This window comes from Corapipo altera, unplaced genomic scaffold (genome assembly GCF_003945725.1).
Source record: "Corapipo altera isolate COAL_440 unplaced genomic scaffold, ASM394572v1 61411, whole genome shotgun sequence".
NCBI lineage: Eukaryota > Metazoa > Chordata > Aves > Passeriformes > Pipridae > Corapipo > Corapipo altera.
Genome location: NW_020884875.1, coordinates 20703056 through 20724808, shown reverse-complemented (window position 1 = coordinate 20724808; position 21753 = coordinate 20703056). Strand labels below are relative to the sequence as shown.

Below are 21753 nucleotides of genomic sequence, written 5' to 3'. Positions count from 1 at the left end.
TCCCCTGGGCTGTCCACCAGAACTGTTCTATGCAGACTTCTGGCCACAAAGAAATGAGCTGCATTAATTAAAGATAATTAAAGAACATCAGGGTCTTCATGCCAGCTCTGTGGGGGAAGGCTGAAGTTCAGGGTCTCTATGAACAGCTTCTCACTAATGTGGCTTCTAAATCTTTCAGTCTTGTCCTGAGCCTGTGACTGTGAGATAGAGAAGACCATGTCTGATTCTTTTGTTCTACTTAGTTGGGTGTGCATTTTGTAACGTTTGGAAAACAACCCGTGCCACCATGCTGGGCAGCTCCATCCTTAGTACCCAGTGTGACTCATCCAATCTAATGGCTGCACTAACTCTTGGTTAGTGACAACTGGAGACCCCACTTCTAGCAAAAGTTCTGGTATTATTCTTACAGCCCTGCTCATAGTGTTAATTTAAAATGCACAGGAGAAATATTTCTAACCCTCAGTTTTAAAAAGAAGTTGAAAAAAATGCTTTGTGTCTATAACTGAATGGAAATCAGGAAAAAAATTGAATAAAGAGCAAACAGGCAAACAAATAAAATAATTCCTCTATTAATTACTTAAACCATAAAATGTATTTTTTAAAACATAAATTGTCATTTTTTGTTACCAGCCTTTTTCAGGACTTCTTAAAATATTAGCCAGCAAAGCTCTTTCTGTTTTTATTTAATCAGAATATTTGCTGGTGTAATTGGCTGAAAATTCTGCCTTTCTATATTGACATTGTATATTGGTATATTTCTTTTAAAGAGATACACAAATTTGCACCATTTGAGGATCTTGGCCTGATCTTGGATTTCCTCAACTATAGGCTAACAGGTAAAAACCAGAATATGGCAGCTGACAAGAAAGTACATTTTTTTGCTACTGATATGTTCCTAATTTCTGAGTGGAATTAATGGTAATACAATATATAGTTGCATGCAGACTCTGTGTTTTTAGGAAGGTTTTTTGTCTGTAGAGAAAGACAACTCCGAGCTTTTTCATATCTTCTGTCTCAGGAAAACCAGCCTTATATGTATTCAGAACTGCTGAAGCACAACCCATACTGTATTCTAGATACAGAAAGTACAAGGGCAAACTATGTATCTACAAAATTACATGAATGTACCTGATGTACTGCACATGCACAGCATGGAGTTACTCAGAGCATCCACTGTCAGCTACTTTAGAGCTCTAAATCACACCGTCGGGCATCTCCCTTTCCCACTAACTGCAACAAAAATTTAAGAATCAAAGTTTGATCTGTTGAATGAAATCTAAGAGAAATGGTTAAGGCAAACTAACAGAGGTGAAATGTGTCTAACTGTACACAGTTAGACATAGGACACAACAGGTTAAAATTATGTGACCTAAAAAATATATATATAGGGATAGAATATATTCTTTTCTTCCTGTGCTCAACACAGACAGCAGTGCATTAAGGGGAAAAAAAAAAAGAAAAAAAATGAAAAAAAAAGAAAATCCCATAAAAATGTAACACAGTAATAATTTTTTATTTCAGTTCTTATTTCTCTCATGCACTGAGGGGGATGTTCCCTGTCCACCATACAATTTAAAACTTTGATTTTTAAATGCAATCAGTATTTCTTACATATTCATAGTTGTGAACACCTGTTGCTAGAAGAGAAAAACAGAGAGCCTCCTTCAGCTACTATAAAACTTAGAAATTTGTCAGCTGGCACTGTCAAAGAGTGACTAAAAGCTGTTGAGGAAAAACCCTAACCCAAAAGTTTGAAATACAGGTGATCTAGGGGAGAATCAAAGGCATTTGGAATCTCTGCAAATAGGTCTTTCCTTCAAGGAGGTCACAGTGAACATGTGGATCTGACTTCAGAAATCTACATTTTTATGTGAGCTTTTCAAAGGCATATTTTGAGTGCCTCAGAAACAGCTTCTACTGTTGTTGAGCTTCTCTCATGCAGTGAACGGAGTTTGTTGAAGCAGTAGTCTTTGCAGAAATGGAGTCACAGCAATTTCTTTTTTTTTTTCACATGGATTTGTGTCCTGTCAGATATTTCAAATGTATTTACAGACATTCTTGTCAGATGCAAGACCATCTCAAATGTTACAGAAAGCTAGTGACAAGCCTTAATATTAGGGCCATCATACAGTTCAGAGACTTGGTTCTTCAAAAAAATAATGAGACAGATCCTCAGGTACTACTAGCTGCCACATTACTGAAGTCATCCAAACCCAACAGAAAATGCTAAGTCTGGGAGATGCTTTTGGAGTCCAAATTCAGATCTGGGTATAAAATCATTGCAGTTCCATGTAAGAACATTTAATTCTGTCATTTTGTATAGTGTTCAATTTTATAAACAAAATTTAAAATGCATCAAATTCCAGGGTCACAAACTTTAAAATACATCACATTCTAGACTCTTGCTGTGATTAGTCATTGTGAAAGGCAAAAAGGGAAAAAAAAGTGTGGTTACTACAGATTATGATTTAATATATGCAATATTATATATATAATATTTTGATGGCCCTGTGGCCATGAAGTTACTGTCAAGAACAGGACATCAACATCTCATTTATAGGAAATCAGGACTTAAATGTCTGTTGAGAATATGTTCCCTGACACAAATAAACCAAATACAGAAAGCATTCATCCTGCTTTTTATCGCTGGAGAATAGAAAACATAATTTTAATTTCTGTCCTGTACGGAAACATAAATTGTACACAAGAATAAGTTAAAGTTTTAAGGGGTTGTCTGATGCACAAGTGCCATGTTATTTCTGAACAGAAGAGGGGATTCCATCTGAAATTAACATGGTACTAAATGCTTCAAGAAGCCAACACTCAAGAAAGAAAGAAGAGAGTGGACTTACTCTTTTTTGGGGCGCTCTTCTGGTATCCTCGTAGTTCCACATGTGGGGGTCTGTTGGGCTTTGGTGGGTTCAGGGCCATCTTGACCACTGGGCCCCAAACCCTTTGCCTGGGGCGTCTTGAACTCCTGTGTCCATCCTCTTTCTCTCGTGATTCATCTGATGACCTTTCTGCACCAAGTGCTGTATTGATTTTATGAAACTTAGGAGAAGAATCTGATCCTTCCTGGTTGACTTTCTTGGCAATGGTGGTCTTGGTAACACTCATTCCCTTTTCTTCAGTCTCTTCCTCCACGTTTTTTGAGGTGGCTTGAAATAAGCACTGCGAGTGGCCAGCAGGCTTCAGAGATATTTTAGGAAGATGACTGCCTGCAGCTTCTACAGCTGAGTTATTTTCACTCATTTCCTTTACTTTCTTAAGTAAGTGTGTATTTGTTCTAGGGCCTGATAGACTGCTTTGAACAGAACCACATTTATTAGAAGTGTCTGAATTGTTAGAGACCCCAATGTTAAAACAAGGTTTTTTAAAGAGAGAAGGCTTGGGTGCATTTTCCTGTGCTGCAGACATTAACTTTTTCGTAATTCTTGTTACGTTTGGAACTGCTGGTTTTGCCTCACTCTTCTGTGATGCCAAATCTGAATTTGGTTTTGCTCCCAGAGTATTTTCTTCTTTATCAGGAGGAGCAGAGCTGGGGAACTTGTTCCTTGCAGGTTTTGGACATAGAGGCTTTGGGTCTCCTTTTGCCAAGTCACAGGTTATGATGGGGAATTTAGTGCATTCAGTTTTTCCATAATTTTCTCTGTTAGTTGGCTGAAGATGAACACCAAACCTTTGTGCCACTGGGTTCAAATGTGATGGCTTTGGATCATACTCTCTTTTGTCATCAGTTGAAGGCTTGACTGCCAGGAGAGGCTTAGGATTAACAGTTTCATGAGAGGTACTGGGTCCTGGAGTACACATTACATTTCCTTGACTTGCTAGTTTCTCAAATGCTGCTTTCCTTTCCTGTTGTAATCCTTCAGGAATTTCTTCTCTTGGGATTTTGAAGGGTTGACGTTGAGCAGGATCATCCTCTCTGTCTTCGCTACCCTTCTCAAATTTTTCCATGAGTAACCTCAAATGTGACTTCCTACGCTACAAGCACAAAGAAGAGAAAAACAAAGCAGCAATGAGAAAGTCCTGTTACAATGTTCACACGTACTGTACTTTAAAGAGTTTCCTGGTCTGAGGCTTGTGGTACTGCTGATTGGCTGGCACATCTTCCTGTAGAGTTAAGAGAAGCTGAGCATTTTGTTATGTCCTTACCTTGATGATACAATCTTTTAAAATATTCATTCAGGCACTGCCTTTAGAGAGTGCCCATGTAGCTCCTTTTGGGCTTATTATAATTTCTGTTTATATCTGGAATTGGGAATTGGACATATAATAAATGTAAAAAAATACTACTTTAAAATTAATGCATACCTAAAAATTTGAGTGTCTGTGGTGAGAAGTACAGATTGTACTAGGACCTGGGTAATGTACCATATTAGGGTTATTCCTGCCAAGTCTTTGGAGAACTGCAAGTTCCTTCATGAAAACAAAAATTTTTCTGATTTGAGGGGTGTGTGCGTGAGTTTTTCTTTCCATTCTCAGCAGTGTTCTTCCCTGCTGCTCCCCCCACCCTTGCTTTGTCCCTCTTTCTCTTCTCCATTTTATATCTGAAAAACATGGTGCATGTGTGGATGGAAAATGAAAATATCTGAAGCGAAATGGGAAGAAATGACAAACAATGCACCCAGATACTTTCAAAGATACTGAACTTCTTGGGGAAAAAAAAAAAGTTGAACAATTCCAAGTGGATAAAATGCAGCCTTATTCAGAAATAAATATTTGAATTGAACAGCCATATTGAGTAACTTTCTGGACCAGTCTTTATTATGAACTGAAAACAAAAGCTCAATACATTTGAATTTCGCACAAGTAAAACTCAGCATGGTGAAGGATGGGAGCAAAGGGAGTGAGCTGGTCCTGTTGTGCTGGGCTGGGACTACCTTTGGGCTCCAGGGGCCCCCTGAAAGAAGGAGTCCTTTCCCAGCTGACAGTGGCAGCAGGTGTGTAGCTATGGCAAATACACTGACATATCCAACTCACAACTTGTTTGAGTAGGATCTGGATTTTTTGTGTGAGTTAATATGTAAAACTCATAGCATGAAGCAGGAATGTTATTGATAGGAAGGGTTCTGAATAATTTGTTTGTAAACAAGGAATTATCACTACAAAGCATAATAAACAGGTGTTTGAAAAAAATTTAAATATTGAGGAATGAACTGTGTCTTCAATCAGTACAGTTCAGCGTGTGTTCAGCGATTTTTTTAATTTCATTAACAAGAGCTTTTCAATTGGGCTTTTGCTCCTTTTGCCTTCCATTTGATTGTATCACATTATATAAATGGCCTGTCATGTTGGAGTAGTTGTACCTAAAGTTGTAACCTAAATTTAACTTTCTCAGTCTTTCAACATTGCCAAGAAATTCAGTCTTTCCAAACTGCTTGTATTGTTGTACAAATTACTCACATTTAATGCACCCAAAACGAGATTGACATAATAAAACTTATACCCAGAGCACCACATTGTTTCTTTTGCACATATAGAGAAGGGAGGAAGTGCACATTTACTATGGAAATTATCAGGTTTAAGCCATCCACTGCTGTTTGATGCATATGCACACACACACATACACACACAGAATTCCACTGCAGACATACATATATGTACCACTAATCGTTTAAGATTTCTCCCAAAATACCTTGCAAAACACTGATTTTACCCACTTAAACAGAAAGTTAAGCCAATTGAAAGGCCAGAGAGTATAATAAAGCGTTTTGTCTTTGATCCTTTTGATTTTGTACTAATGCATGTTTTGGGTTTTTTTAAGTTCTGTAACAAAACTAAACCAGTAGAGACAATGTAATTTTACTTTAGAGATAATGTAATTTTACTTCATATCTGAAGTCTTCAGAGCTTCTAAGTTGATCAGCTGCTTGGCCAACTCAACAGGTAATTTATTTTAAAAGTTATAGAAATAAATGGATTATTTTGCTATTTTTCTATTTGAAATTTAAGAAAACATACTGTGCAAATGACAACACTTGTTACGGACAAGAGACATTCATCCTGAACACCTGTTTGGTCTCCCACAACGTTCAGCACGTAAAACTTTGAAAGCTGGGAATGCGGCCTTGAAGAAGTTTATTATTAGATATATGGTTTCTGAGAAATTTTCTACAGCTTTTTAATAACAAAATTACATGAATTACATTCATACATGCTTTAAAATGCACTGAAACATTCACTACTGCCATGTTAGGATTGCCAACGGATTTTTTTAAGTAAGTTTCTTCCCAACACTGTGAACAAACCTTGTCCTTGTCATGCATATTTACAAGCTCTTCAAGACTAAAAAGCTGCTGGACATGTGGAAGGGTTTACAATCACCAATAGACTCTCTTTTGTTTAGTTAAAATGAGTAGTAAATGGTAAAGGGAACATTAGGAGTCAGAAGAGAGTAAGAAACTTGGTGAAATCTTTCTGCTTCTCTTTAATGTACCTCACTGGTTTCTGCCTTCATAAGCTACCTTATATTAGACGCCATGTTGTGGATTCTAATGCACAACCTGACAGGCTAGATAGACAGATTGGGAACTGGGAAAAATAGAAAATCTTTTTTTTGTGGCCCTGCTCATAGAGTAATCCCCGCAGTTCCTGTGTTTCCCTTCTCAGAAGTGACAGCAGTTACCTATTTCGTTATCACATACAGTAGGCTGTAAATCAAGAAATGGGAACTTGAACAGATTCTGAAGTGAGATTAAGTTCCTGCTACCCTTGCTCTCTAAAATGCAAACTGCCTGTGCAGCAGAGGAGCCTCATGCAAGAAATATTTGGATTATTTTCTAACCTCTCTCTTTGTTCTCTACCGGGAAACTCAGTGCAAAATATTTTTGGCTTTTCAGCTTCTGATATGAACTGGAAGTAGCACGTAAGGAGCACAGTAAGATTTGCTTTGATACAAGATGTTTGCATTATTCAAATGTGTTTGTTCAAATCTAGAGCAATCCCCAGGTTTTAGTTCCCATCCCACACATTCCTTTGTATACACAATGCTTTTCCAGCCTGCCACTGCCTTCAGTAGAGACTCGCAGAGGTACCAAGATACATTTGTACAGAATTCTTTCACAACGAGATCTTAACTACACCTCAGTGTTAACAAGTGTAATTCTCCATAATTTACAAAATAACTGCTCATTTCTGTACAGAAGTGCAGTGTAACAAGAACACAGAAACTATGAAGGTTCCAACTACATTATTCCTGAATTTACTATGAGTATTTCCATCTCAGCTAGAAGCTTGATTGAAAAATATTTGTTTTGCCTGGGAATACATATACTCTCATTATTTACTTTCCTGTCTTGGTGAAAGCAAAAGATCATTTCACTTCAACTTCCCCTGGAGGCTACTCTTTCTTCAAACAGCAACACTGCATCAGTGAATGGAATAGCAGATGTGTGTGCATGGGATTATTAATCAGGCAAATGAAATATATGTAACAGTTGACTGTACAAGGAATTGTGCAATTCTTCAAAATGCATTCAGATCTGATTTATAAAGGAAAAAAAACCCATCTGTTTGCTTCTCAACTGTAACTTTTTCCTTTCTATTCCCCAATGATAAGATCTAAACAGGCCTTTAAAAAATCCATAGTCTTTCAGTAGAAGTAGACCTTGATGAGTTTGCTAGAGAGTAATGAAATAAAGATTATAAACCTATCCCTTTAAGAAGAAAAGTGTTTGTCCGCATGAATTCTGTGACAGTGAAATAACCAGAGAAACTGTTAACCAGTAAGGGAATTGAGCTCTAACCCACAAACAGGATATACGGAATAAGGAACTGGACAGAAAAGACAAGGAAAATTACGTATAAAAGTTATAGAAAAATACAGATCTGAAAATTATTTTGCAACCTTATGAAGGGCTGATATAACTTCTACTGAACTTAATGAATTTGAGGCAATGTAGCTGCTTGTTTGGATGTTAGTGCTATTCTGAATTAGTGATAAATTATTGCTTGACTATTTCCTTTTCCAGACAGAGAGGCTTCAGAATTACCATTATGCAACTTTGTTGTTTCCAGAAGAGTTAAATAATTTCCACACTGCTTTTCTTCCTCTTGAGTCTAGCTGTAATTTCTAGTTAAAGAAGACTCACTCTAAGAGTAAGCACAGCATTTGGAAAGTGGAGTTGAGGTTTTGCAATGCTCTGTACCTATGAATGTAGGTAGCAAAATATGAAAAGAAGACAGAAAAACAGAGTTTGCCCAAACAAGACTTTCTCATACAATGGTTGGTATAAAGAGAAACCAGCCCTCATCCAACAGAGGCAGGCTATTCTGCTGCCTGGAGTTTTTATGAAAGGTAGATCGCTAGAGTGGAAAGGGTAGACAGAAATCGAAGGGATTCTCCATTGAAAGGCTTACAGCCTCTATGTTACCCTGAAAGTATTTCAAACATCCCTGTAGCACGAACAAGACAAAAACAGCTCATATGTGAGAATGTGCAGTTGTCAAAATTACACAAGACAGTGTTCCAGCCTGATCACAGTGTATTCTGTATCTTCTCCATGGTGCATTGCTCTGCACCTTGATACCTCTCTCTTGTCACTTTTACTCACCTTCTATCTAATCATGAGATCAACTACTCATATTGCAGGAACATAAATGGACAGCTCCAGATGAGTTTGAGACCAGGACTAGTGAGGGCACAGGGCTGGATCAGAACAGCCAGATGACATCCCAGCTTAGTCCCAAACTATTGCTGTCACAGGCTGTGCATGAGGTCTAAGCATCAATCTATGCATGATCATCTCTTCATCCTATGTCCTGATAAGCTCACCACAAAGTTTCTCCCTTATTGATTATTTTTGGTACCTATCTAAGTCAAAATCAGAAAAACTATCAACCATTGGCAACTCAGTCTTCAACAAGAGAAACCTGGTGTTTTTAATTTTCCATAAAGAGCTTCCATCCAATAAAACCAGACTGTTTAATACTCCTTCTGAAAAACAATTACGTTTCTGTAACATGGCTTTGTATAAACACAGAACTACATTAAACTTAATAATTTTCTTTTTTAAATAATTTTTCTCATATAGTTTCTTTATAAATTATTTATTTCAGAATAATTCAACTCTCTAGTGATCTGCCCAGAAATGTAACAAACAGATCTCTCTTCACTCAGAACCCTATTCATATACAGTACATACAGTGACTTATGAATGTCTTATTTCACTGGTTATCCCACTAAGGTGGATGTAACAGCTCTAAGATTCAAGGAAGAAAAACTCGGATTCCTGTCACTGTAAAGTTCCTACCCTTATTTCTAGAATTTCAGAATCCCAGATGATTTTAAAGGAAATTTCATGCAATTTTAGGGCATTGAGTACCATTTAGACTCATAGCTGGAAACAAAAATATTTTCCATGACCAACTACTAACAAAGTACACAGAGTGATATCTCAGTCCAGAATATGGTATATTACAAAAATATCCCACCCACAAAGCAACAAAGCACAAATAACGCAAAAGGAATAACAAAAAAATAACTGTCATTGAGTGATACCATTTATGCCATTATTCAAAATGCAAAGTTGACTTAAATTAGGACCACTCAGTAAAATTTCAGCAAACAAAACTTCGAGAGACAAAAGTATGTTATGTCAGCTTAGCATTTTTCAGCTCCTAAATGAATTCCAAGTAGAATCTACAAATAAATTTCCAGTTAATTAAATTATATGTAATATCTTGTACTGATTCTATTTCTTCTGGAACTTTGCACATTTATTTCGAAGACAAACTATACAACAGTTTACCTGGATATCCCAAAGGTCTCCAGTATTTTGATACAGGCAGAAAAACTAGCTCCCTCAATGTGACAATCCACAGATGTTTTACCTTAACAGCCTGGTCTGTTCACTAAGAGGAGTTCTGCTTCTCTCAGAGGGTTTGCATAAGAATGTCGCTTGTGGTTTTCATTATCATGAACAGTAGAGAGAACTGCTCTCTTCAGGATATTAGGCAAGAAGTGGTGTAGGAAAAGGGAACTAAAGTGTGTTCAGACTGCTTGGCTGCTGCCATCAGCAGTATGCACCATGTGATATTCAAAAGTATTGCATTTTCCCCATATTGTGTAGTCCCGTGAAGCTCTATGGGTGCACACAAGCTCGAGTCTTTACAGAATAGCAGCTAAGGAAACATGTGTGGCAATTACAGGCATAAAGATTGGGCTGACCTCAAGTCTAGTGCCCTGCTCCCACTAAGAATCCTGCATACATTCCCACTCATCACGTGTTGGCTGACGTGTTTATTTGCTATGACCTATGCCAGCAGGATCTCGAGAGATTCTGCTTGCCAGTTTTTTAAAACTTCTGCAATGTGGAGATACATCTTTTTTAAAAACTATGATCATACATTTCTTCTGTCCTTCTTCAGAAGGGTGCTTGTTACACAAGTCAGAGTTGGAAGGATGATATAGAATGGGAAAGCCGACATTGAGAAAATAAGCTTCACAAGAAATTCTAAACTTGTATTTGTGCTGAAGGTAAACCCAAACCACAAAGGCGGAACCCTCTACAAAATACAGCTCAGTGAAGTTGCTGGAGCTCTGCACAGGGATGAGATTGCAGAAGAAAAGCTGTGTGTCTTTGAATTAATAAAAGGTTATTCTGCACAAACTTCTTAGTATTTTTGAAAGGATTTGGGTTGTCAAAGTAAAACATTGGAAGTGCATTATGTTTCCAGCTTTATTTTACTAAAACTTCTATCTTAGTATGTTCAGAAGTTTATTAGAGTGCTGGATGGTACTTATTTGAGTTAAAGACACTGTTAATGCCAAAGATAACTGATTTTTTGGTTACATAACATAATGGTTTTTTTTCGTAGTGGTAGAAATGCAGTTCTTTATGCTATTCATTCTGCTAAACACTATATTTTATTTATAAAATAATATTTTTTTGTGAAAATAAACAATCATCACAGATGACAAAGCATTTATTATTAGTATTATGGCAGATTAGACTTTGTGGCTTGCTATTATATCTGGCAGTCTTAAAACAGTTTGACTGTTTTAAGATGCTAACTGTAGCAATACAGTCATTTTGCATGGGTAAAAACCACTGCAAGTGTTTGGTCACAATATCAGCTCTAGACAAATCATGCAACGATCAAAGAACTAGCTCATCTCTGCAGCTCTGAATGCTAGACAGTTCCTGCTGTCTTCTCTTTTATCCTGTACACAAAAATAAGTATAACCCTGACTGACAGAATGCTGCTGAGAATAAAAATTGCAAAAAACACAATGAAAATAACAGTTTATGCTGTGAAATTGCTGTGAAAGTTGCCCATCTGCAATGCCCATATGCTTCATTTTACACTTGCAGGTGCAGCAGCTTCCTGAAACTTCTCTGGTTTTTTTCCATGTATTTCTTTGAAGGATGTTTGTGAGTGATATAGAGAAATTAGCTATTTTTAGGTGAAGAAAGAATATGAAGAATACTTTCAGGAACAGGAGCCTCAAGCCTGAAATCAATGTGAAGTTATTTTGCCTTTTTTATTTTTCACAAAAACAACAGCAGCAGCAACAAAATCACAAGACAATGTTCAAGCAAGACCAGAATATCAAGAATGATAATGTTTTCTTATCTATAAACATGCCACCTATAAACATGCCATACACTCTTTGTGTAGAACACAGCCAGCACCTAAATCCCAGCACAGCAATGGTGTGTTATTGTTACAAGGTGCAAATTTTATGACTGCAACTTTAAATATGTTTTTTTATCAGGCCATTTATTCAACTGTTTCCATGTACCTTTGGGAAAAGTGCCTGCTTTGGAATTAAATTTATCAAAAACCAAAGAAAGAAAAAAGGAAAGAAAAAGAGTCAGAACACTGGCCATGAGGGAAAAGTGTGGCCAGCAGATTGAGGAAGGTGATCTTCCCCTTCTTCTCAGCCTTAGTGATGCCACATCTAGATTACTGTGTTCAGTTCTAGTCTCCAAGACAAGGAGGTACTGGAGTGGGTCCTGTGGAGGCCACAAAGATGATGAGGGGTCTGGAACATCTCTCTTAAGGGGAGAGACTGTGGGAGCTGGTCCTGTTTAGCCAAGACAAGACTGAGAGAATATCTCATTAATACGTCTATCTCAAAGGTAGGTACCAAGAGGATGGTGACAGACTCTTTTCAGAGGTGCCCAGCAATGGAACAAGGAGCAGTGGTCATAAACTAAAACACAAGAAGTTCCTCCTCAACATGGGGAGAAACATAGCATTAAGCAGAGGACTGGAACAGCTGCCCAGGGAGGTTGTGGAGTCTCCCTCCCTGGAGACATTCAAAAGGCACCTGGAGGAGCTCCTGTGTCATCTGTTCTAAGTGACACTGCCCTGGCAGGGGGCTCGGACTAGATGATCTCCAGAGGTTCCTTCCAACCCCAAGGATTCTGTGACTCTGTGATTCTGTGAGTATCACTGAGTTTCTCTGCTAAAAGTGCTAGTCCACCTTTTTGAGTTGCCTTGTTTTCATCTACTGATGTTGTCCCTTGCTCTGAAAAGGTTTGAAAAGTCAGGCACTTCCATCTGAACACCTCTGGTTTTCCAATTCAGTGGTCATAAAGATTATCATAGTTGGAATCTTGTTACCTTCACAGCTGTGTCAATACTGCTGCTGTAGTTGGTGTAAACTGAAGTGACATGATACACACATACACAAAAAATCTTTTTCTTTTCATATTGTTTTTAACCTACTTAATTTCACTGACCTTATGTATATTACATGATCCTAGATTAGGTGAGATGGCATAACAGAATTAGTGGTGAGTGAGCATGGGAGAAGAAAAGGCAGAAATGATTGGCTGGAGCACATAATCTTTAAACCAGGTATATATGGGGAAGGAGGTAGAGGGAAGTATGTGGGAGACCACGTTTAGACAGGTACATTAATATCATTAAAGCAAACTTGAAAATCTTCTTTGTAAGTTGGAATAGTGTTGTTCTTTAATATAACAATGCACGCAAATACGTGGAATATTGATAAGAGAAAGTAAATGCTAGGAACATTTTTCAGTGCAATTTTGCTTCCTGCCTCCTTCTCCTCTCTCTCACAAGGCTTTTGTCTCCTGGTGAAAGACTGGACACAGCAGCAAAAATGACATATTTCTCCATTGATAATCTCTATACATACTTGTACTGAAAAAGCTACAGAGTAATATTTTGAGTACATAAACCTCATCAGAAGGCAAGTCAAAGAGTCTGAAGTCCTGCCTTACAATGCTGTGCCACTCCCCAGGGTCAGGAAATCTGGAGAGAAGTACCTCCTCACCATGGCAGTGATCCTTTTACAGCATCACTTTGAAAAGTAACTGATTTTCAGTAAAAACGTGATGTTCCTGAACACTGTCAGGATCTTCTGCTTGCAATTGCTACAGCACGCGATGAGAACCAAAGCTTCTGGCAGTGTCAGGCTGCATTATCTTTGTGTCTGCAGGCAGGCCTAGACTTCCTGAAAAATGTGTTCTGCCTGCCTGGGTTCAGCAGCAGCAGTTCAGGGGGAATTGAATGCTGTGCAGCAGCAGAAAACACTCCGGACAAAATAAACAGGAACACTGAGCTTTCACTAAACCCCCCACAGGCACCAGGGTAGACTCTGGAAGGCATAGCATTCACCATGGTGGTGAAGATGTCCTGATGCAGACAGACACAGCCCCACGAAGCAGGGGCTAAGGGGGCTTGCAGAGCAGGCCGCAGCACCACTGCTTCTCACATCCCACAGCTTTGCCTCACTGAGTGCCACAACTGATCTCCACTGGTGGCTTGGAGAGACAATTTAATGAGCTAAATTGTAGGTGATGTGTATGTAGCTGTGATGGCTGAGTTTACAGCAACCAACTTCTGGTCTGAGGCAAGCGGGATGTTGAGGGGACCTGGTGGCCATCTCTGTAAGGCAAGCCAGCCAGTTGGGAGGCTGGCAAACAAGCAGGGAAGTTTCTGGCTGGGAAGTTGCTAGAACCTGTGTATGAGAGAAAATCAGTAGAGACTGGGGTAGAGATGAAGGACGGAGGAGCAGGGCAGGGCTACTGGGAGCTGAGCACCAGCAGTTTGTGTGGGGAAAGGATCTCTGCAGCTGGGAACAGTCCGCCCTTGTGAGGTCCCTCAGACCCCTCCCCTGTACCCCTCAGGAATGGCCCTGCCTGTGCCCTGAGTGTTCCCCCTTGCTGAGACTCACCCTGTCATGGAAGTACCCAGGGCTGGCTGGAGCCAGTGCAAGCCTGAGAGCATGGGCGTGGCTCAGCAGCACCCTGGCACCAGGGAGAGGAGAAGAGAGAGAGTCTAAAATGGGGGAAGGAGATATTAGGCAGTAAGAGTGGAAGGAAACTTTCTCAAGGAAGTTGCTTCAGTTTCCTCCCCATATACCCTCATGTAAGTGGTTGGGCAGGGGATTATCTGCTGGTTCCTCCTCGGCATCCCCCCCAGCTGCTGATACCAGGAGGAAGAGGAAGTGCAAAAGCAAGAGGAATAGACGTGTTTAGAGTATTGGACCTTTTAACCAGTCACAGAATTGGCCAAACCTCAGAATTTCTCTCATGTAGACAATCTCACATTCTCTATTGTTGGTTTTCTTGCATGAGCAACACATTTTCAAGGGTTGTCAGACATAGAGTTAGGTGTCTAGAAAAACATTCAGTCTAGAATGTTAAAGTTTAATTAAAAATAAATGCAGCCCTTTATCAGATTTCTTAGTTTTGCATAATTCCAGACATCAGTGATATGGTTTGAAGCTGGCTTCCTGCCAAGTCTCCAAACCTTACCACAAGAAGTCCCCCCACCAACCTCGGGGAGAAGAGGGAGAAAAAACAACCAAGAAAACCCGAAACAAGAGAGAGACAGCTAAAGTGATAGATATAAACATATTTACACTTATATTACAATTATATACAATTTCAAATATATACAATTTCACAAGGGAAAGGGAAGGGGGAAGGGAAAAGGAACAAAACCAAAATAAAATATATATATATATATATCCCAGTCAGTAGCCCGAGATCTAGTAACTAAAGAGTTAGCAAAGAAATATCCCACGACTCTCCTTGGGACAACCGAGAGTCGCTCCGAGACGATCACCGGCAACCTCCGCCTCCCAAGGTCGGCAAGGCCTCACCAGGCCTCGCTCCCCAACACGACAGACTCAACAACAGGGAACCTGCACCTCCAAACCACCAGAAGGAAAGAGAACAAAGGCCTCTCCTCCTTTCTTCTTATAGCCTGGCTTATGTAAAAATCGTAGGGAATACTGGGTAAATCTGGGCCCTTCCTTGGCTACAAACTGGTCACCAAGGAAGGCCTAGACCAAACTACCACAACCAGTAATAAAGACAGTGATGTGGCCTGTCATAGGTTGAGATTGGCCCCCCTGAGAAGCTGGGGGGCTCAGAGGTGATTGGGTGCCAGGACAGTGCTCCCTGGAGAGCCAATCACCACTCATATTGTTCGCTTCTGCTCAAAATCGTATACTGCACTGGAAACAGCTGGCAGTTCTGTCTTGGTTGTTTTGCTGTTGGTATCTGCTGCGGGTAGGTGGACAAGGCCAGGGGCTGGCTGGGCTCCCTCTCTTCCCCTCCGGGGGGGGAGAGGGGGAGCCCTGTGACCCCCCAACTCAGCCTTTAGCTAGACTTAGAGTCAGCATTTGGAGTGTGTGCTGTGAAGGAAGAGATTCGCAGCACCTGAGGTAAGAGAAGAGAGGCAGGTTTTGCAGCCAAGCCCTCTCCCCCCTCCTTTTCTGCAGTGAAGCTGTAGAGGGGGGCTTTTTCCTTTCCCTCCACTGTAAGTGGAGGAGAGGCTCAGCCCTGAAGCTGAGCCAAGTGGACGGGCCGTGGAGGTAGGCCCGGCGCTCGGGAGAAGAGTCCCAGGCAAAATTGGAGACAAACCAAGAGCTCGGGAGCTACCTGCCGAAGCTGACTCGGGGCAGCTGAGAACTGATGTGGAGGAATGAAGATTCCAGAATGTGGATGCTTGATAAGCTGCAGTACAGCAGCCTATGAACAGAGGTGAGACACCGAGAGGGAGAAATCACCAGCAGCAGAAGAGTAGTGACTCAAAGCTATCTTCTCGGACTTCATGAGGAGAGACTGCAACAAACAACTCTGGAACTTGGTGAGGAGGGAATGTTCAGGAGGCCAGAACACTCCCACTGCAGACTGTGTTACATATCAGCCTTAAAGGCTGCTCCTGGACTAAAGTTAAAGGAGGGGCTTGAAAGGACTGACTGATAGTAATGTAATATATATATATAGTTGCCTTTAGTTTGCATAGTATTTATTTGTGTAAATAAATGTATATACTTCCCCCTTCCCCTACAGAAGTCTCTGGCCTGAAAGTTTCTCTCCAGTGTTAGGATAAATTGTGGGAAGGGGTGGGAAGAAGCCTAAAAATTGGATTTTAGATTTCTAATGTGGCTCAAACTGCCACAGGCCTAAATAACAACGAAGAGGATGGCCCCCCAGCATAAGCATTTCAAAATACAAAGTAACTTCAGAAGCAGTTTTAATCAAAGACAATAAAGGTTAAAAATGAAAACACAGTTTAATCCAAACAGCTTTAAGAAGAATGGTTCAAAAAAAAAATTTCCTAAGGCTTTCTGCCTGTATTTGCATAATACCTGACATCCTTTTCTACGTCCCTACCCTTTAGCCTTTTAAAAAACTTTATTTTGACTATCCACTTGAATTCTGATCCCTGATCCTTAGCAGGTGGTAGCAAGTTGGTAATAAAAACCTTCTTTAAAGTGACTGATTAGCCTGTGATATAAATCAATAAACAAAAGAAAGTGCAAGTCAGGTTAAATAAGAATGCATTCATCTGTGCCTCTGTCAATCACAGCAGAGACCCATGATCAGTTTTCCATCTGCTAGAAGTCACTTCGGTAAAGCCAGCTTAGGCAAAAAGTGTACACAAAGTCTTACTAGTATACAGAGTTTCTTTCAAAAAGAACATTTATTTCTTACTGCCCTACTCTCCAAGGTTCTTCTGCTAACCTCACCTTTCCCCTTTTTATCTGGTATTTGGAATGTGCTACCTGGGAAATGAGAGATAAGTGGGCCGTGTGTCCCCCATTCCGTCACACACAGTGAGATGAATCGCACCTGCAGTTTGGTGGATCTCACCTCGTAACTATGAGGGAAGAGAACCTCTCCATGCAGCTCTGAGTAGAAACACTATGTGTGTTTTTCCTGTGGTGCCTTTTCCGGTTTTCTGCAGAACAGTGACCTCCAGTGGATAAGTCACAAATCACAGCCGACACAAATCACAGCCTTCCAACATAATTTAGGCAAGCAGGGACTTCTGGAAGCAATTTTGTCCAACTAATCAAAATCAAATAAAAATAGTGGGACTGTAAATTGTTGTTTATTTTCAAGCTGCATTTGGCAAGAGCAAAAGTTCTGTGTTCAACATATTTACATATGCAATGGCTCTAACCAAACCTTTTGTGAAAGCAGCAAGACACTGAATCATACCAGAAGAGTGTGCTTGCTGTGCAAATTCTAAAGTAGGGTTTTGCAAACAAAAGGTTCCACATATATTTGGGCTCCTTAAATACAAGTTAAAAAATGTTAGCTCCAAATGTAGCTAAACATACCACACTTCTCCTTGAACTATACTGACGATTCAGACAGAAAAAAATCCCTTTATCTTTTTAGTTACAAAGTCCTGCTGAATCAAAATAAGACAACAAAACTGCTTTCTGAAAAGTCTAATTAGAAGGTGCTACCCATTCCCATTTCTTACTCAATGTCACATTAATACTTGACTGTGGAATTCCTCCAGATACACAAAATAATTTGTCAGGTTGTCCTTAAAAGAAGCCATCTTCTCTTCCTTAATTTTGAATTTTGAGGCACATACAAACCAGTTTATATGATGGAGCTAAAACAAGAGGGTTCTACATGCCCCCAAAAGCAGGAAGTCAGATGCAAAGAATTGATTTGAAAACTATTAGAAATAAATTTAAAATTTTGCTCTCACATCCATAGCAGCTATAACTAAATGTTATGCATCCATGAAATAAAAAGAAAATGAATAGAGCTCTGTACTTACTATAGCCATGATATTTCTGTCTCCACAAGTCTGCTGAAGAGGATGTCCTGGACTGAAGTCAAAGATGTTCTTCACCCTTTGATGTTAATGTCCCTTTTTGCAAAAGTTTATGCAATCTAACCAGATTTTGTAGGAAAACTTATCAACAAATTCTTGTTTTACAGGATGACCGCAGAAGAATACAACTGTAATATCAGGATAACCATGGTCTAAACAAGTATGCTTACCTCAAGGTTATGAGACCTAAGTGAACTTCAAATGGCTATTTTTTTTAGGTTACACTGCAATCCTCTGAAGCACAGATGATAGCAACTGGGTTTTATTTATTCCTTTTATTACTTCAAAGATTGTTATGAAAATCAGGTCTATGCTGCTGACAAAATTATATAGCTATGTTTTCAGTAATCTTCAACTCAACTAAAAAGGTTTGTTTTGTCTTTCCTACTCAGGGTTCCTGAATTCTCATGTATTTAGACTCCCTTATCAACCTCATGCATGTCTCCTTCTGGTTCAAACTTTCATAGATGTTTAAAATCTGAAGTAATTTTATGCCTCTAATAAACTGAACTATATTTCTACCAATTATTTTTAAATTATTCATGTCTCCATAATTGACACTACCAGAAACATAAGGTTGTCCTGGTCTGCCAGGATATTGAAATTCTGCAGTGCTGCAGACTTCCTATGCACGGAAATTGAAGGAATAAAGGACATATGGTCATAACTGCATTGAGCTGGATCTAGAAAAAAACCAAAAACTAAAACAGAGGGCTTAAGAAAAGAGGTAAAGGAAGGAAGAAGAGGAGTGAAGTTTAGCTGACATTTTAGGCAAAAGTAATACAACTAACTTGATCCATCTAGACTTAAACAGAATATTTTGTACAATGTTCTTTGTTGAAATTTAAGTGATGGGAACAGGGAGAGGATGTAACCTGTCAGAAGGACTGCAAGGTAAATAAGGAGATCGCTAAAGAAGCATCATTTTAGCACTGGGAAGGGAATTACTGAGTTTTACTGGGATTACTTGCAGTGTTCTGCAAGTAGATAGGCATTGGTCATGGGACTAATCCTGTCTGATCCATTACCTGGATCATGAGTGTGGTTCAAGAGCTGGGCCTATAGCAACGTTATCTGAATGGTCCTGGGGACAATCAAGTCATTATACAGGAAGGATAAGAAGAGTTTTTGTATAGAAGTGATAGAAGTCAACCAAAGTTTAACAATAAAGTCATATACTTAGGGCTAAAAAAAGGATTTTTTGCTTTGTGCCAGGGAGATAATGAGTCACTAAAATGACATGCCCATGTGAAAAGAGTGTATAATTCGAGTGCACATTAGGCCAATGATGTTTGAGAGATGTAGGGAAAGAATTTGTGTAGAGCACTGATGAGAGCTCAGTTAGAGTCTCGTGTGCTGTTCTGGTCAACTATGTTGAGTGATCATGAATTTAAACTGACACAAGTAAAAGTGAAGTCTTCTATTATGACTAGAAGGAGTTCCTGGCTTCTGAAAGGACATTGAAAGAGCTTACCTTGGGTACCTTAAGAAAGTGGAGATGAATGGTTATGAAAAGGTTTGCAAGTATCAGAGAAAAATGATTATTTATACAAAACATATAGGATTGAAATCAAACAGGTATAAATAGGTTAGGAGTACATTTAAAGCTGAATTTATATTCATTTTTAGTCATTTGTATTCAGGAATGATCTTCCAAAAAGAGTAGAGGAGGAAGTAGACCAGTAAGGCTTCCGCATGCTACATGAGCAATTTATGAAAGAGGCTTAATCACAGTAGAGGGAGAATTCTGCTATTAGAAAAAAAATCTGTTTATCAGATAGAGAACACTAACTATGCTAATTGTGTGGAAAGATGTTTGGAACCATGTCTATTCACACTGAGTGTTAAATCTTAGACTGTGGTGGGTTTCCCTAGACCTATCCTCTGTATTTTTTTAAGCAGGAATGTTTTTATGTCCAGCTCCTTAGGAATCACTCTGTCTGGTAGGAATTTCCTGATACCTGATAGCTCTGCTCTTGATGAAGATTTCTGCTGTTCTCACTGTGAGATAGTAACATTGGATCTTCCACCAAAAGCAGCTTTATTACAGGTTCACAGTGTCTTAAAGAGCCCAAGTATTAGGTCTGAGGCTTTCTGAAATGTCCCAGGAAGACTGAAGGGTTGCTAGGTGCATGTATGCTGCATCCATCAAAAAAATCCTGTGTTTGCACTTGGGAACATGAACCACTGGAAGCCTATTAATTAGGTGGAAAACTGTTGCCACTCCCATGGTCTGAAAGGAACTGTTAATGATGGTGAGGAGACCTTTTCTGTTCTGCCTTTCTAGCATAGGGTGTCAGCACACTTTGACTTTTTGAATTTTCTCCTACCATAGGAACCTGGGAAACAGTTCTCTCTCCTTCGTTCTAATGTTTGATCTTGGTACTCAGAGTCTTCAGAGCCACTTGTGGTGGGTGGTAGGCAGATAAACAAAGTTCTGCTGGATTTTTCCAGACCTGGACTGCCAATATGGAGGGGACCAATCTCACTGTTCTGATGGCTTTTACTATTGCTGTATTTCCAAACCACTCAGCCCTCATATACCTTTGTTATTGACTGTTTCCTTAAACCTTGCTTCCATGTAGCTTTTCTGAGGTCTAGTAGTGTAGCTAAGTTAATATGTATATCTTTTGCTCAACAGGGACAATAATTTCCTTTTTTTTCTCAGCTTAGCTGCCTTTTCAAATGAAACCTATTTGAGAACTATCCTTCCTCCCCCCTTCAAATAAATTTTCCAGTAATTGTCTGCTAGGTACAAAAATAGTTGAGGGACTTTCACAGGCAGGTGCAATGACAATACAATTGGATCAGCCTTGTTTCCTTTGGAAGTTCTGCTAAAAATATAGATGGTAGTATAACAATTCCTCTATCTCTTTGTAATGTGCCTCTGATTTCATATCTTTGACTCACTACCATAGTCAAGATAGAAGTTGGACTGTTCAGCAAATGTTGAGAGAAGTAAGAGTAATAACTCTAGCAAAACTGTATGTTTTCATAAACAGGCTGGTGATTCATAGCGTGAATTAGATGTAAAATGTAAAATCCACAAGGGCATTTTGCTGAAGATGAAGACTCTCCCAGATTCTTCACTAATATACTATCCGTCAGTGGATGTCATATACATTTTTCTGATACTTATGCTGGATTTGAATTCTTGAAAATCAGTTTGAAAACATACCACAAAGAATTATGAAAAAACATTGATAAAGGGACACCATTATGCCAGTGATGGAGGACAGATGCTCTAATGGGAGCCATAGGTAAATAAAAGTGTAGCACTAAACCTGCATTATATGGGGAAACTGTTGTTTAAACATGTCTTAAAATGGCTTTTGGTAGTCTCTTCGCAAACACATGTTTCTTCTTCCCAGCACCCCCCACGACAAGTGTTATCCATGCAGGAATGTCCTAGGAAGGTGTCCTGAGGTGTTTCCCATTGGCCTTTGTTAACCCCTTCCTGTGATTGGGTGTTCCTGTAAGCCCCTTGAGACTTCTAATTGGTTACTCTGTGACTCCTCCTAAACCCTATAAATGTAGCATCCCCAACAATAAACACTCTCTTGCCTCCTCTCCATGCCCGGTGTCCTGTCTCTGTGCCGGCCATGGGGCCACGTGTGGGGGGGGAGGGGGGAGCACCTCTCCCCTCCAGGCTCAGGGCCAGAAGAAAACCCT

General features: G+C 39.5%; 1 protein-coding gene across 7 annotated transcripts in view; it reads right to left on the bottom strand.

The window, feature by feature from the left end:
- FYB1 (FYN binding protein 1) overlaps window positions 1–21346 on the bottom strand; it is a 52729-nt gene extending 31383 nt beyond the window's left edge. For 4 of the 7 annotated variants that reach the window (XM_027635385.1, XM_027635390.1, XM_027635386.1 and 1 more), the window contains exons 1-3: window positions 17094–21346; window positions 14159–14231; window positions 2853–3984 (exon numbers count right to left, since the gene is read on the bottom strand). In XM_027635385.1, coding sequence (XP_027491186.1) covers window positions 2853–3984; window positions 14159–14231; window positions 17094–17125 — 1237 coding nt within the window. In that variant the 5' untranslated portion in view covers window positions 17126–21346. Of the gene's footprint in view, window positions 1–2852; window positions 3985–8555; window positions 9728–9752; window positions 12251–14158; window positions 14232–17093 lie in introns of those variants that run through there. The other 3 variants (XM_027635388.1, XM_027635387.1, XM_027635389.1) reach the window with 3 other exon arrangements.
- Between the last annotated feature and the right edge of the window lie 407 nt (window positions 21347–21753).